The sequence below is a fragment of the Neopsephotus bourkii genome, unplaced genomic scaffold (genome assembly GCF_033783945.1).
Source record: "Neopsephotus bourkii isolate Nb327-2 ecotype Australia unplaced genomic scaffold, CSIRO-AGI_Nbou_v1 NB_1067, whole genome shotgun sequence".
In the NCBI taxonomy this organism is placed as follows: domain Eukaryota; kingdom Metazoa; phylum Chordata; class Aves; order Psittaciformes; family Psittacidae; genus Neopsephotus; species Neopsephotus bourkii.
Genome location: NW_026901555.1, coordinates 3,316,973 through 3,331,772, shown reverse-complemented (window position 1 = coordinate 3,331,772; position 14,800 = coordinate 3,316,973). Strand labels below are relative to the sequence as shown.

At 56.8% G+C, this 14,800-nt stretch overlaps 1 protein-coding gene across 2 annotated transcripts in view; it reads right to left on the bottom strand.

The window, feature by feature from the left end:
* Positions 1-8,994: 8,994 nt before the first annotated feature.
* The window catches only part of EFNB1 (ephrin B1), a 101,882-nt gene continuing 96,076 nt past the window's right edge, over positions 8,995-14,800 (bottom strand). For both annotated transcript variants that reach the window (XM_061361969.1, XM_061361968.1), the window contains one exon: positions 8,995-13,765. In XM_061361969.1, the coding sequence (XP_061217953.1) occupies positions 13,377-13,765 (389 nt within the window). In that variant the 3' untranslated portion in view covers positions 8,995-13,376. The remainder of the gene's footprint in view (positions 13,766-14,800) is intronic.

Sequence of the window (14,800 nt, the reverse complement as noted above, 5' to 3'; positions counted from 1 at the left end):
AGGGTAAACAAGCAAACGGACATTAAACAGCCGAAGAAAGAACAAAGTTTATTTGGGGAAGAGAGATTTATCCTTTAAAACAGGTTCCACGGAGCTTCACCTGATATCCCAGTTTTGACTCCAAAGGCAAAGCCAAAATATTCTAAATAAAAAATGTCAAAGTGAGATATTTTTATATTTTAAAAAATCCATTATTTTGGCCACGAACCCAGAATGTATGAATAGTTTAGGCCAGTCCAAAAACTGCATATTTTTGTCGAGGAAAGCATTTGTAGAAAATGTTTCACCCTGCTCTGCTGGAAACAAAAGCAGCCACAGAGAAGCCGCTTCCATCAGCCCTGTAGCCAGGGGGGAGCTGGGCAAGAAAGGCTCTGTGCTGAGCAGTGAGCCGGCTGTTCAGAGCCCCTTGCATGTCCCCAGGCCAGGAGGTGGGAAGTGACATGGTAAAGGGGCTGGTGCATCCTTAATAGATGTGATTTATAGAGCAAAAGCATTTCTTTAAAGCCCTGCTGGCAGGGGAGGGAGGCAGGAGGCAGAAGGGTCACTTCTCCCATGGCCAGTTTGCTTTCTGGTGCAGAGGATGGGAGCCAGCGGGAGGCAAGAGCCCCACAGAGACACCTTCACTGCCACTGCCAGCTCTTGGGGTGATGCTGGGACTCCCAGCTGCCTGGTCTTGCTCTGGAGCTCTGGCAAGATGAAGCCCACACAGCCAAACATCCTGCTCACTCCTGCCAGCATCCCATCCGCAGCACCAGGAGGACCAGGGCTCCACAGGCTGCTGTGACACCCCAAAATGCCCAGCTTGGCTGGCCTTTGCAATGGGCTTTTGGCACCAGATTTTGCCACTGGCTGAGATGGAAGAGGATGGAGAGGGGCCACCTCATCCACAGAGGGAACAGCCCTTGTGCTGAGTCGGGATGCTGCAAAGCAACCAGCTAACCCACACCGGCTGCACATCACAGGCCTCCACCTTCCCTTGCTCTGCAAATCTGGCTCACGCTGGGGCTCACAAAATCCCCTCTGTGCATGCGGCTATGGTACAGCAGGATGATGGGGCACAGGCCAGCACGCACCTCCCTGCCCACACCACTCGGGCCATGCGGCGTGCATGGCTGCTCTCCCTGAAAGGCTCTTTCTCTCCCATTCACAGCAGCCACAGCAGGATTCGCCCTCCCTTCCGTGCACGCATCCAGGCTTCCCTGCAAGCCAGCAGTGCCACAGGGAAGAGCAGAAGGAGCAGGGGTGCAGGCAGTGCCGAAGCATCTCACCAAGGCAGGACACACCAGGACACACGCTGCTGTTCCTGGGGAGCCTCTTTGGCTTCCTCCAAGCCCCCCATGTCCCATCCCATCCCCAGCTGAATGATGGGGCTGCCAACACACAAACTGCGTTCATGGGTGGGAGCAAAGCCCTGCAGCCCCTTGCAGCCTGCACAAGGGTCTTGCTCCCACAAACCCACCTTCAGCAGCTGGGACTGCCAGGGAAGGTGCAAAACCAACCATGGCAACACATAGAACCCTGCACAGCATGGATCACAAACCATCTTCCTGACCCCCAGGCTTTCCTACCTTTGCTTGAGCTGTGAGGTGCTTCCTGCCTGGGCATTTCATCAGGGTGCAGGATGAACCCCCCAGCCTCCGGCTGCCCTGCATCTGCCAGGCACTGCACACCCCATGGACACCCATCCCTTTGCACGGCACCCCCACCAAGGACGGCCGGGCTCATCTTTCCCTTTTATTAAGAGCTAATTATCTCTCTATTAGTTTGGGGAAGGATAGTGGCGATGCTGTAAAACCAGCATTCATTAACCCCTTCACCCCAGCCTGGGATTAATTTCCTGCTGACCCCGTGCTGGGCGATGCGCGCCCAGGGGAGCGCGGCCGGCGCGCAGACAGTGGGGCTTTGTTCGGCTGCGGCTGTTGATGCAGTATCGCCTTACGTGTCGAACGCTCCAGCCCCACTCCCGGCGTCCAAGAGCAGCAAAGCCCAGCAGGCACCGGGATTATTATTGGAAGTCCAGGGAGGGCAAGGAGAGGTGTCAGGCTTTGGCAAGGCTGCGGCCATGGGTTTGTGGGGGGACCTCACTGTGGGGAGGGGAACGGGCAGAGCTGGGGCAGCAGTGGGACCCACGCACCCCTCTGTGCCTGACCAGAGCTGCCTTCTCCCCCTGGGATGAAGCTCACCCCTTCCCATGCATCTCCTCTTCCCTCACAGCTTTGCAGCTCAGCCCTCTTCATGATCCAGCCACTTGCTCCTCAGGCTTCCTCTCCAGGCTGGCCTGTTAAGAGCATAATTAATGGCTAACACCTTATTACGTTAAGCAGCAGGATGCCAAAGTTCATCACACATCTTTGTTATGAGCTGCTTTTTCATTTAGAGTCTGTCCAAAGTGATTGCCATCCTTGCAACATCCTGGGGCCCAGCACAGCACTGGCACATGGAGCAAGCTGGGCATTGGGTTGAGGTCACACATAAAGTGACACGGGGATGCCCACAGGTAATGGCTGAAAACCCCTGGCTGGGGTGCCGCTGGCATGTGCCAAGATGTCTTCTTACGAGAGCATGCCAAGCAACTTCCTCCACTGCCCTGATCTGTGCCATGTCCTCCACTCCCCATCACTGCTCTGGGCCGTGGGTGCTGCCAGGCATCATCTGGCATTTGTCCATCATATTCCTGATGGATCCAAGGTAGTGAGGAAGATTTCCCAAGGGGAAGCTCCAGTGTTGGTGGGGAATGCGGTACTGGCCTGCAACATGTACAGGCAGCTCTGAGGATCAGCAGCTGGGGATGCTGCAGTCACGGAGCTGGGTACCACTGCCCATGAGGGTCAGGCTCGGTGATGGGAGAGCACAGCCCCTGGCTCCCACCCCTCAGCCAGCTCCAATGCCCACGGCTGCTCTTGCAAGAGCATCATCCCAGGGCAGTCAGGGAATCAGCGCCTTCTTTGCTCGTGGAGGGGGACCCTCATCCAGTGAAACCAGAGGGGTCCCAGGGGGAAAGAGGCCACAGGAGCCCACTGCCCCCCAGCTCCACAGGGCCAAGCCCCCGGGCAGGGCAGCAGGAATGGCAGCACTGGGCACAAGCCCCCTGCCAGCAGCCTGGGCAGCCCCGCCATGGGGCTGGGGCAGCAGGAAACCTCCTGGCGCTTTGCTCTCATTAATGCAAAGCAAAATAAACCCCGCAGGAGGCTGCTTTGTGCTCCTGGCTCTGGCCAGCAACATGCTGCCATCGTAGCCACCATTCACCTCTGCAGCTTTCCCCTGCATCCCTCCCCAGCGCCATCCACACCATCACTGCTTTGCCTTGGTGTGAGGAGGAAGACCCTGCAGAGAGGAGGCAGAGGCATGTCCTCCTGCACCCTCTGAGCCTCCCATCTCCTGCCCCATGCCTCAGGGCTGGACCCACCCAGCCCCTACAGCAGGATCTGGAGTTTTCCCACCCCACACCAGACACCACTGGGGCATCTCCCCACTTGAGCTCCCCCCGTCCCCCAGCCTGGGTGGAAGAGAGCAAAGCTTCCTCAGCCTTTCTGAAGCACCGGCTCTTCTTTCTTTCTGGCTCAGCTGCCTCACAAAGACCCCAGAGCCACAGCAAGAGCCAATTTCCAGCAGGAACCTGGCGCTGGGCTCACTCGGGAGGATTACACCAGGCTGCAGGAATTAGGGGGGAAGCCTGCCTGGAACCGAAGCCTCACTCAGCCCTTCCCAGCCAGACCAGGGCTTGCAGGTCCAAGGCTGGAAGCAGTCGCTGTGACAGGGACAGGAGCTGCAGGAGACATTCCAGGCATCACCCCAAAGCACAGCAATTTGTCCTGGCTCTGTCCAAATCGAATCCCTGTGCACTGGGTGCTGGCCTTAGGGACACAGGAGGTGGCAGGAAAGGCTCGCCCGCATCTCTCCATGGGGTGGGATGAAGAGATGGGTGCACAGCTTGTGCCACCCCCCAGGACATGCCCATCCATGTTTCCCTACAGGGATGAGTGACTGCTATAGGGGCAGAACCACAGAGCAACCAGATAAATGTGGTCCAGGCTGGTGGAGAGGCAGGATCCCTGGCTCCCAGGGTGGTCGCAGCGCTGACATTTCACATTTACCTCTCATCCTCCGTCAGGACAAGAAGAAGGAAAAGCTCTGTGTTTCCTTCAGACCCTGTTCCAGCAGCCGGGGGACCCTCTCCAAGGGTTGTGTTTCAGTGACATTAAAACCTTGCACATAATTAATTTACGTTTGCTGTGCAGCAATACTTGTATCCATGCCTTTTAACAAATGAAAAACTACTGGATTAGTCCTGGAGCTCCCTGCTTTGCCAGGCCTCACCCTGCTGGAAGAAAGCTCTCTCCTTCCCTCCTCCCTTCCCTGCTTCCCAGACCCCTCCTTAAGGTCCTTTCCCTTTCCCATCTCTTCAGCCCATCCAACCCAGCTCTTTCATCATGGTTGCCCCACCAGGCTGATGGCAAACAGAGGGGGTCATTCACAAGACCCCTGTGTTGCTGCGTGTGTCCTGGCTGGCTCTTCCCCCCTCATGGACAGGCTTCCCGCTGGGATACATCCAGGAAAGAGCCATTTAGGGATGCTGGAAGCCCTGCCAGGATAAGAAGGCTGCAACCATCACCCTGGCTTCAGGCCTGCCTGTGGAGAACAAACCTTGGCAGCACGTGATGTCTTTCTTAGAGCACTTGAGATCAGCTGGTTTTAGCTACAGAAAACGGCCGGTCCTTTGTGTGGACCTGGGCTGGGCTGCCTCTCGTCCCAGATTTGCTCTGCCTTGGGGCACAGACAGCTTCACTGTCACTAAGGATGGTGCTGCTCGCTGGTCGCTGAGCAGGAACGCAGGGTGAGCACTGGATTCCAACCCAGCACAGGCTACACTCTCTTCTTCCTCCTCCTGTCCTTCTCCTCCTCCTCCTCCTCTATGTAGCCCCGGGGCAGGGACCACTGTCCCGCGCTCCCCGGCACGCTGCCCATGCGATGGGCTGGTGACAAACGGCCCTCCGGTGCATTGCCGTTATTGCTCTCATTACGGAGCCCGTGGGACTCGTTGCATACCACGACAGCCTAATGGATCTTCCAGGCTCCGCTCCTGGAGCGTGGAAACCAGGTGCAGCAAGTTGGTGGATGCTGCAGAAAGCCTGGCTGTGGGAAAAGCCCATCGCCTCGACCAGGGGAACCTGTTAGTTATTTTGGATGTACTGTAGGGAAACAAGGATAAACTTCCCAATCCTCATTGCAGCAGCCGGCCTGGCCGAGGTTTATTAAAAAGGATTGCTGTTATATAGCCTTTTACAGGCTGGGGGTTTTCAGATGCTCCCCTTGGAGTGGGAATGCCGGAGGAGGAGGAGGAGCGGGTTGAAAGGGTGGCTGCGTCCTTGGAAGTGTTGCGGTGAGTTGGGCCAATGGGGTGTGATAATGGAAAGGGAACTCAGAGCATCCATGAGGACTGGGGCTTCATTGCCCTGCTTACCCTCAGCCCAGCCAAGGCCAGGATGAGCAAGGGGCTGGAGGCACTGGTGCTCTGGCTCTGTCCCTGCTGCCTCCTGGGGCCAGCTGATCCGATGGATGTGCAGCAGCAGGCATTGTTCAGGGCTTTGTGGGCAGAGGGAAGCTCCAGGGCAGGTGACACTTGACAGTGCTGGAAATAGCAAGGCAAAGAGCAGTCGGGAGGGTGGGAGCAGTTGCAAGAGCACGCTGCAAAGCACCAGTGCTACCTGCACAGCACCAGTGCATGGAGCCACTGCTGCAGGCTCAGTCCCTGCAGTGTTGCTGCCTTCCCTACTTGCACCCCCCCATATGCTGGGACAAACCGGGTGATCCTTGGGAGGCGCCTGCATAAACGGAGAGATCAGAATACACCAAAAACATCTGAAAAGCATCAAGCCTCTCTCTGCGGTCTGCTTTCCATTCGGGGAGGTTGCTGCCAGGTTACATGGACCCACTGGTATGCGAGTCTGTGGCTACGAGGCCAGAGGTGGCCTGGGAAGCCGCCTCTGTGATCTCCCCTTCCCTAACAGCCTGACCCTCCCTGCAGCACAGGGATGCTGTGGGTGTGCAGTGAGAGGCGATGCTGCAGGGAGCATCTGCCCTGCATCCAATAGCACCTCTGGCAGCTGTGGCCGGGGTCCAGGCACTGCAGTCAGTGCCTGCTGTGTGCTCCCCGTGCCAGGGCTCAGCCCAAGGTCCCTAGCAGCCCCACTGGGGCAGCCTGATGCCCCGTCACCAGCTGAGCCTTGTCTCAAACAGGAGTTGGAAGTGCTGTGGATCTGTTACATCCTGATCACTCCCCCCAGGGCAGTTTGAGCTTCCCATCATTGAACCAGGTTACACCAGTACTTTCTGTACGGAGTTCCCGTTCCATAGAGTGGAGCACACTTGGGGTGCCACCTTGGCCATGCCACCCGGTGGGCTGGCTCCTGCACCAGGGCCACAGTGCACTCCAGCATCCATCCTCCTGTAGCCACAGCTCAGGGCCCAGCCCTTGCAAACACCCCAGCAGCTGCTTCGGACCCGAGTGGGATGCAGCCAAGGGTGGGTTAATAAACCTGACAGAAAGCTCTCTTACATTAAATAATTAAAATAACGTATCCAGGCCTGACGGACATCCAAAAACATCAGAGCTTTGCAGCTTTAATGAAGTTTCCAGATCTGGAGGCTCCCAGGCAAAATCCCTCCAATCCCACTCCCTACCAGCCGGCCCCTGGGAGCAGAGCCACCACATGCGTGCGTGTCCTTGGCTCCTGTGTCCCCGTAGGCTCTAACACTCACAGGTTGGTGTCTTCTCCCCACTGCAGGCAAGGGCAAAGATGCTCCCAGCAAAGCCTTTCCCATCCCAGATGCTTTTGGTGCATTACGGTGCGGGCTAAAGGGGAGCATGGTGGTTCCCCCAAGCCCCATGCAATGGGGATGGTGCAGCTCTGTTCTACCTGTGCCCATGGTACACCCCATCTGCAGCAGCCTCAGGACCTACATGGGTAGGTGCAGTGGGGGACATCCCATGGGTCAGACAGGGTTTGCGCCCCAGATCCTGCTGTGGGTGTTCCTGATTCTGTGCCAGGTCCCTGTCTGGGTCCACCTGGAGCAGCCCAGAGATGGGGAGAACCTGCTGTGCTCCCGCTCCCCGGCCGGGTGCTGGATTACAGGAACCTGCTAAAGTGCTTTTCTCCTTCTCTGGCAGGTCCAAGCAAGTTTGGCGCTTACAGTTTTACCCTTTGGGCATCAGGGACCAGCGAAGCTGCTTAAAATTAAAAGTGTTATTTAATTCACACTGGGATCAAAGCACGCAGAGAGGGATGATTTTCAAACCAGCAAACCACATATAAGCACGTCTGTCACACCCAAAGGCCCACTCCCCCCACCCTGACCCCGATCCAAATCAGCCCCTGCTTGCTCCTACAGACGTCCTGGCATGGTCCCTGTGGCTCAGGCTGCGCCCCAAGCACCTTGGAACCAACCCGTTGGTTTTGATCTCCTCGGCCCACCTTGTCTCTCACCCCTTACACGTCAGCCAAGAAGTTCATTCTCCACCCGCTTTTGGTGCCTTGGCCTCATTTTTCCTCCAAGACCCCATAAACCTGGCTCATTCCTGCATGCGATAACCATGCATTCCAGCATCCACAGCCCCTGGTGGCACAACCTGGATTGATGGAGGGTTGGAACTAGATGATCTTTCAGGTCCCGTCCAACCCAAACCATTCTCTGATTCTTTGATGCAGCCTTTATACACTGCAGGCCGAGCTTTGACTCTGCCATCCTCTCCTAAAGAACTGTTTTATGAGCTAGAGGGAAGCTGGCCTCGCTCCCCTCCTCTGGATGGTTTTCCCTTTGCCTTTCCTGGAGGATGCTCACTCCTGCCAGCGTTCTCCAGGTTCTAAGAGCCTTCCTCTGACTCTGAAGACCAGTGAGGCTCCACACCACCACACCGGTCCCCTGGGATCCACAGGGAAGCAGCACCCAGAAGCTGTAGCCTCCACCTGGGACCTCACACCTGCATCACCCTGAGCACAGCCTCACCAGGAAGCAACCCCTTCCCCATCTTCCTGCTCCATCTCCAGTCTTCATCATTCCTCCCATGACCTGCATCCTGCATCCCAGATCCAAACCAGCAATGAGGATGTCACTACCATTCCCCAGGACCTTTCTTCTTCAGCCGTCCCGGAGTCCTCCATGCCACCCGCTATCCTGTGCTGCAAAGTGGTGTCCAAACTCCAGCAAAATCAGAAATACTGGCTCCAGGCTGAGCAAGGAGGTTGAAGAAACTCACCAAGTGTTTCCCATCCACATCCCGTTTCTCACTCCTAACATATGGTGCTGCCTGGTACTTCATAGCAATGCAAAGTGCCATATGAAAGCTGGTTATAGAGAACAAAAGCAATGACCGTGGTGGAGCCCATTTTGGAGCCAGCGAATGCACCATCTGCTAAGGATTTATTACCATCCCATTTCCTAAAATGACTTTTTAATAATTTATCACACGAAGGTACATTGAGAAATGACTAAATAATTATCAGTGACTAGATGGGATGAACATCCCCATCCTGAGCCATCTGCACACGGCTCCCACAGGCTCTGATGGCTCCTGGTGCAGGCACAGCCCCTCCAGCTCCTGTAGGGGACGGGGCCAATGGGCACATCGACCCTGGGGCCATGCTGGTGGCATCAGGGGAGCCTCCAGCTTCAGGGTCAGAGCCACAGAATCATACAGGTTGGAAGAGACCTTTCAGATCATCAAGTCCAACTGTATCCATTGAGTATCCAACACAGCCATCCATATGAACTCTAACTCCTTCAAGTCAGAGGGGCCTTGTGAGATGCTGCAAGTATCAGACAAAACTCTGTACATTTTTAATGCTGACCAAAACAAACCCGACAGCTCCCTCTGACACCAGCAGGAAAAGCCACTGATGGAGTGAGTCAGCTAACTTGCCCCAGATCTCTTCAGACCAGGCTGGGATTTTGGAAGATAACCTAGGGCAGCAAAAAAGCACACAGGAGACAGCCAGGTTTCCATAGGAAAAAAACCCTTTTATTTAACAATATATCAGGTTCCATCACGGCTCCATGGAGTTCAGATGCCACAGAGCTGGTTACCGATGCCGATGATATGCTACTGGGCGGGAGAGCTGGAGAGAAGGTGGAAGGAATCAAAAAGAGGAACATGACACGAAGAAAGAAAACTCTGCAGAGCCGGGAGCGTGGCCACTGGGACCCACCGGGAGCCAAGGACAATCAACCAGGCGGGACTGCCGAGCCCTGCTCTGGGACATGGCCCCTGCAGGCAGCTTGGGGACCAGCCATCCCCCAGGTAGGTTCTGGCACAGAGGGTCCTCATCTCCTCTGGGCCATGGCCACACAGCCAAAGCCCCGGCGTCCCCCTTCATGGCCAAGCCATGTGGTACCCAAATCGCTCCTGCTGCTCGCCAGTGGCATTCCCAGCCCTGGGCCAATGCCCCAGTCCTGCATGCCCTGCACCAGCAGTGGGCCCGGCCACACCTGAGCTCCAAGTTCAAATCCACCTCTCGACTAACGGCAGCAGAGGATGGACAGGGAAAATGTGTCAGCCTGGATGCTCCAGTGGTGCCGGCACCATGGCAAAGGCAGCAGCCCCACGGATGGTGGATGGCGCGATGCAGGGCTGCCCGGGAACGTTGGGACTTTGCCCCCATTGGGATGCAGGACCACGGTGAGGGCACGGATGCAACGGCATGGGATGTAGATGTGGTCACAGCTCTGAAATGTGGGAGTGCGCGGTGGGGGTGTGCTGGTGCGCGGTGCAGCCCAGAGGGAGGACAAGAGGATAGGAGGTACCAACCCCGCTCCAAACCGCCTCACTCTCCTATAATGCAGATTCACAGGCATTCCAATGAGGAAGTGGGACTGCAGGAGCTCCCTGCTGCCTTCTGGCTGCCCCTAGGGAAATGCCAGCATGCCGATGACACCAGAAATGGCTTTCATGGCCATGGACACCTCCCCGAGCGCAAGCACCCTTGGCACTGTCCCGTGCAAAACATGGGCTCTGCTGAAGAGGAAGAAGCCACCCCAGCCCAGGCACCAAGCAGAGATTGGGCTGTGGTGTGCTTGCAGCTGGCAACTGGAAAATAGGGATAGTTGGGGAAAAGGATCTGCAACAAGAGCAGCTGCACGGGTCTGGAACAGCAGATCAGGATCTCAGGATGCTGCACTGAGTTCCACATCCTGAGGTTCGGGCTTTTTTGGTTTAAGACAAAAAATGAGATAAATTTGGTGCTCCTTTAGTTCACCTGGTGTTGCCAAGTCTCCTGCCTGGGGCTGCAGCTCTGCCTGGACCCAGGACAGCCAGAAACAAGCTGGGGATGAGCCAGGTCTGACCCTGCCATGGGTGCTGGGGCTGTCCCAGGAACCAGGGCAGGAGCAGCCACGCTCTCTGCTGTATCCCAGGGGACCAAGCACTCGCACACCAGCACAGCCCGCGGGCAGCCCGGGGCTGAGCGCAGTATGACAATGTTTTACACCCGTTCTCGTGGTTAAAATTACTTTTTCTTGTTTCTTTTTTCTTTTTTTTTTTTTCTTTTTAGTTCTCCTTTGTTTTTTTTTCTAAGAAAAAGCAACCAGAAAATAATTCAGAGTTTATACAAAACATCTTTACATTATTTCTTCCAAAAAAGACTAGTATTTACACAAACAAAGCAAGACAAAAAAAAAAAAAAAAAAAAGAAAAGAAACCAACCAAACTTCAATGCTTTCAATGAAAAGAACCAAAGGGACACACTCCATTTCAGGACCCAGCAGACCGAGGTGCTCAGCAAAAACCAAGAGTTCAGATTTCACCCTTTCTTCACATATTTACAAGGTTTCTCAGCTGCCCCCAGCAACAGGAATGGAGGTGATGGGGCTGCTGAGCTGCAGCCTGGCTGGGGACAGCACTGAGCCAGGTAAGAGCCACCATCACTTTGCTTTTGGCACAACTGTGGCCAGACTCATTCCCTTCTCCTCCAAAACGAATCAAAACTAAATCATCCCCCAAATACCTCCTCCACACCAGCCACTGCTCCCTCCTGATCCACCACCGCCACTGCCCACATCAGGAACCACAGGTCACCACGCAGCAGATGGGAAAGGGCACCAGTGAGGGAAAGGGGGATTTTCTTTAAGACACAATTTGCTGTGATTTCTGAGGGCAGACCCCACTCCAGCAGGGACTGGGGGGTCCCAGCTGTGGTGGCCCCAGCCCTTCAGCAGCAGCCGAGGGCAGACAGTGCTGGCATGGATGCAGTGGGGGAGAGGGGCTAAAAGGTGCTACATGGAGGGACCAGGGAGCAGGGCCAGGCTCAGGGGAGCACCCGCTATGGCTCTTCTCTCCCGAGGGCAGTAGCCATTTTAGGGCCCTAGAAGCCATCCTCGCCGCTGGATGCTGAGTGCAGGAGGAGAGCAGGGGCAGCCTGCTCTGCTCCAGCCCAGCCTCCTGCCTTTAACAGAACAACAACCAACACCACAACACTGCGGGATGCTCCAGTCCCACTCAGGACCGCAGCTAAATCCCCAGCACAGCATCGAGCCGCTGGGTTTCCCATCCGCTGCTCTGCCCCTCCTGCCACCCCTGCCCGCTCCTCGTCAAGGCACTTTTGCAGAGCAGCTCTCTCGCTCTATGGGCACTTCCTAACACGGGTTTCGGGGCCCTGGGGACAGGCAAGGACAAACCAGGCCTGGAGCCACCGCAAGCCCGCTGCCCTGGGAGCAGCACCGCCTGCCCCACGCTCACTCCCTGAGCAAAAGCAGCTACTTCTGAAAGGAAAAGAAAGCAAGGAAGGAGAAGGGGGTGGCCGCCCGCCCCCAAGCTGGACAGGCTGCGGACAGGGGGGTGGCTGTGCACCACCTGCCCCGTGTTGCTCGCCAGCATCAGCCACAGAGCTGGCAGGTCCTCCTGGGAAGATGAAGCTGGGAATGATTCCACCAGAAGAGCCCAAGGCTCAACCCTTCCAGTTCTGGACAAGAGAAGGCCAAGGCAAGGGCAGAGCGAGCAAGGGCTGGTGATGCTCCCATGTGGGGAGCATGGCAGGCAGGGGCTGGTGCTGCAGGGTACTGTCCCCAAAGGCAGGTCCCACAAAGGGGCACTGGGTTCCCATGGTAAACCAGGCTTGGTCAGGAGCCATCGGCTCAGCTCCCAGCAAGGTAAGTCTGGGGCTACAGCCACCCGTGTTACCCCTCCATGGGGCTTCCAGTGCCAAGCACCAGCCTCCTCCTGGCACTCCCAGCCTCCCCAGCACCACCGGTGGGTCAGGAACGTTTGTTTTCCAGTTTTCCTTTCCAAGAACAGCCACCCACAGCATCACCAGTGGGGGGACGGGACCAGGGGCTGCAGCTACCCCCTGGTCTCCAGCTGCCCCCTACTCTGCTTCCAGCAGGCTCTGCCCCAGCCTGATGGAAACCCTCATCAAACGCTTCTCTCTGCAGTCGGACACCCTCAGGGCGTTGGGAAGAGCTGCCAGGCCAAGGCTGCTGCTCCGCATGGAACAGGAGGAGCACCCGGACTCTCGCGCACTGAATGCTTGAGACATGGTATAGGTATTTTTTTTTTTCTTTCTTTCTTTTTATAAAGAGACTAAAACAAGAGTCAACAGCTATGAACACAAAAGTTTAAAAGGGCAGCGCCGGGAGCAGCGGGGTCTGCCCCGCGGCCGGAGGGACGGCGTGCTGGAAGGAGGCGACGGCATGGGCCCGAAGGCGGCGGGCCGGAATCCCGCCCGGAATTCACAAAAATAAAAATGTTACAAAAAAATTAAAATAATTATAATAATAATAATAGTAGTAGTAGTAAATCGGGTTTGCCAGCTTCCTCCCTGCACAGTTGTCTGCATCTTGGCACCTAGGCAAAGCATCCTCCTCCTCCCCACACACAGCTGCTCGCTCCTCCTCGGACAGAGGCTCCTCGCCGCCGGTCCAGGCTCCGGGACCCGAGCGGCGGCCGATGCGGCGCCAGGCGCACGGGCACTTCACACAAGGACGTAGAGGGGTGACACAGGGAAATCCCAAAGCGAAAAAGGGGAGGTGGAGTCTCTGTGTTTGCTTGCAGTGTCCAAGCGAGCGTGGAAAGGCACGGCACCCGCCCCTGGCCGGCCGCAGTCCTGGAGAAGAAGAGGAGGATGCTGAAGGCTCACCCTCGAGTCTCGGGATTACAAAAGCTGAGAACTACAAAACTAAATACAAAGGGGAGAATTCAGCGCGCGAGGGTGCGAGCGAGCCATCCGCTCTCCAGCGCCGGACCCTGGCGCTCCCCGCGCCGTGCCGTGGGGTTCATTTCGCTTCCTCCCTCCTGGCGCCAGACCGCCCGTGGGGAGACCCTGGGGGCGGCTGCCCCCTGTGCTCGGCGCTCCCGTGCTCCTGCATCGGCGGCTTGCCGAGGCTGCTCCTCACACCTTGTAGTAAATGTTGGCTGGGCTCTGGGGGGGCATCTCCTGGACAATGTAGACGGGGTGCCCGTAGTCCCCGCTCACCTTCTCGTAGTGCGGGCAGTAGTTGTTCTCTGTAGTCCGTAAGGGGATGATGATGTCGCTGGGCTCGGAGCCCGCATTCCCGCTGCATTTCGGGCTGGCCAAGGTGCTGAGGGACAAGGCTGTAGCTCGCTGCTGCGTGTGCTTCCGGTGCCGCTTGCGGATCTTGATCAGGAGGACGACAAGGAAGATGATGATGAGGATGAAGATGACGCAGCCAGCGCCGATCGCCGCAAAGACAGCCACCTTGGAGCTCAAGAAGCCATCGCTGGGACCTTGGGTCTCCTGGCCGTCCTGGTTGACAGATCCTGTGAGGCAAGAGGAGAGGGTTGTCAGACCCTGGCAGGCAGCCTGCACCCCATCTCTGTGAGGGGTCTGTGCTCTGTCCACACACAGACTGCACTGGTGGGGCGAGTGGACGAGCGGTACACCAGAACCCCTCTCCACCCCTCAAACTCAGCACAGCTTCCCCCCCCCCATGCTGCCTGGGGAGGGAAGCAGCCCCCTCACCTTCAAGGGGACAGCAGCATCTCCTTACCTTCCCACCCCAGTTAGACCCACCCCTCCCTTTCATCTCAGCCTGAAGGTGCTGGGCAGGGCAGGCAGGAGCCCTGGCATCTGCAGAGAAAGGACCACGGGCCCTCTCCACCACCCCAGAGTGCTGCTTCCCTTTTCCATCTCCCAGCCTATGGAGCAGAGTGCTGCTCAGGTCTGAGTGACCACCAGTCCAGGCTCTGGGAGCCTTCACTCTGCAACAGACCTTGATGCTCTGGTGAAAGTAGGCTCTAATACCTGGAGCCCCATGATATCCAGTTACTGATCCCCTGCCTCCTCCTGACCCCTGGGCCAGGGCAGCCCCAAGCCCCCTGAGGGGAGAGTGTTTGGCTGGCCATACCGGGTGAGAAGAAAAGACCAACTCTTCCTACTTCATCTGATTTCACTTTTCTCTCAGCAGGGTCAGGAACTCAGGAAACCACCTTCAAAAGGATTTCACACTGGCTCAGCTCAAAAACCCAAGGACCTCACCTCCTCCAAGCCCTCTCAGATGTACTGCAAGGAACAGATGGGCAGCAAGAAGGAGGAGGAGAGTGCTGAAACAGCATTTCCCTGAGAAGCAGCTGCCAGGACATACCAGAGCTGGGAAAACAAACCCAAGCTGCTCCACACTGCAGCCTGACTGCCCGTACTGTGCCCTGAGTGGTCCCTGGCCAGAAGGTTCAGCGCTGAGGCAAGGAGATGCTGTGAGCCACAGGGATGGCAGAGATGGGCACAATGTTTATGGTAAACCCGTTAGGTCCTTGCTCTGGAGCACCTGGCATTCCTGGGATCCATGCTACAAGCCT